The following is a 1293-nucleotide window of genomic DNA, read 5'->3' as shown; positions in this document are numbered from 1 at the left end:
GCCACACCAGGACTCTGTGGGCCATATAAGGCCCTTGAAATCATTTGATCTGGCCCTGCCAAGGCAACAGCAGTTCCATCCATCATCTTAGTGGTGAGTTAATGGTTGACCAAATATAGCAAGCTATTAAGTAGATAATTTTGTATAGCCTGCAAATGATGTTATAAATTTTGACAGAAAAATAAGTTCCCACACCAGCTCTAAAAGAACACCGTAAGTATATGCAGCTAAAATCAGTATAGCTAATAGGAACAAAAGTTTATACAGGTGCTCCTTAGTTTGAGGGTCCTATGGCAATACCAGCTGTAGACGATTTTATCAACTAGTAATTACATTATGGAAGATAAAGATCTCTCAAAAAACTAAATATTAACAGTAGCTTTGCTAAAGCTGCTTAGAGTTTAAATGAAAATTGATGTTTTAATCAATTTATAATTCCCAATCCAAAAAACACCTTTTGACTCAAAGCCTTCTACAGTCCTATTTTCACATAACAAAAAGCTTTGACTAGTTTACTGTTCTGTTCTAAATCAACTACATAAAACATTTAGCCCTTCAGATTAGTTTAGTTCTTGCTTTATTTATACTCTGCAGGTACTTAAAAAGTATATAACTCGAAAATAAAAACAGTACTGTAAGACCTGGTCATCATGAAAAAAAGAGCAAAGTCTTAGATTACATAATCTTTTTTCTCCCTCAGTAATGTGTTTTAAGGGAAAACACTGTTACAAAAGCAAGTCAAATAAAAGACTACCTTGGTTAGTTCAGCTGTTTGGACTAGTTTATTCTTACTCCCAGCATACATCATCTGTTGTTCAGGCTTACATCCTGGAAAAGAGATTATATACTTTTAAAACATGACATTAATCAAGGATTTCCTTTTCTACCGAGTTTACAAAATGCTACCTAAATGTATATTGACTGTAATTTTAAATATTATATTGCAGGCTGTCAGCACGAGACATAACTAAATTATAAACACATAAATCTATGTTGTTGTTGTTGTCAAATGCCATCGAGTAGAATGTGCCTACAATCTTGAGAATGGCCTCAAGAGTTTTAATCAGATATTAAGATGGATAATTAATGTCTGGTGGAGCGGCTGGTGGGTTTGAACTGCCAAGCTTGAAGTTACGTGTCCAGTGCTTCTCCTACAGAGTCACCAAGGATGCCACAGAATTAAAGACCTGGGAAATCTAATCTCTAGCTATAGCCTGGGATGCTGCTGAGCATTGTAGACTTGGCTCCAACTCACAGTGACCCCGTATAGGGTTTCCGAGGCTATAAATATCT

The 1293-nt window shown here is 35.8% G+C and overlaps 1 protein-coding gene across 1 annotated transcript in view; it reads right to left on the bottom strand.

Annotated features, from left to right (window-relative positions):
• Window positions 1-709: 709 nt before the first annotated feature.
• Window positions 710-1293, bottom strand: part of GMFB (glia maturation factor, beta) — a 23520-nt gene continuing 22936 nt past the window's right edge. The window contains exon 6 of the mRNA XM_006864646.1: window positions 710-828. Within this exon, the coding sequence (XP_006864708.1) occupies window positions 710-828 (119 nt within the window). The remainder of the gene's footprint in view (window positions 829-1293) is intronic.

Source organism: Chrysochloris asiatica, unplaced genomic scaffold (genome assembly GCF_000296735.1).
Source record: "Chrysochloris asiatica unplaced genomic scaffold, ChrAsi1.0 scaffold00067, whole genome shotgun sequence".
Classification (NCBI taxonomy): Eukaryota; Metazoa; Chordata; class Mammalia; order Afrosoricida; family Chrysochloridae; genus Chrysochloris; species Chrysochloris asiatica.
Note: the sequence above shows the minus strand (reverse complement) of the source record. Positions and strands in the feature narration are given on the sequence as shown.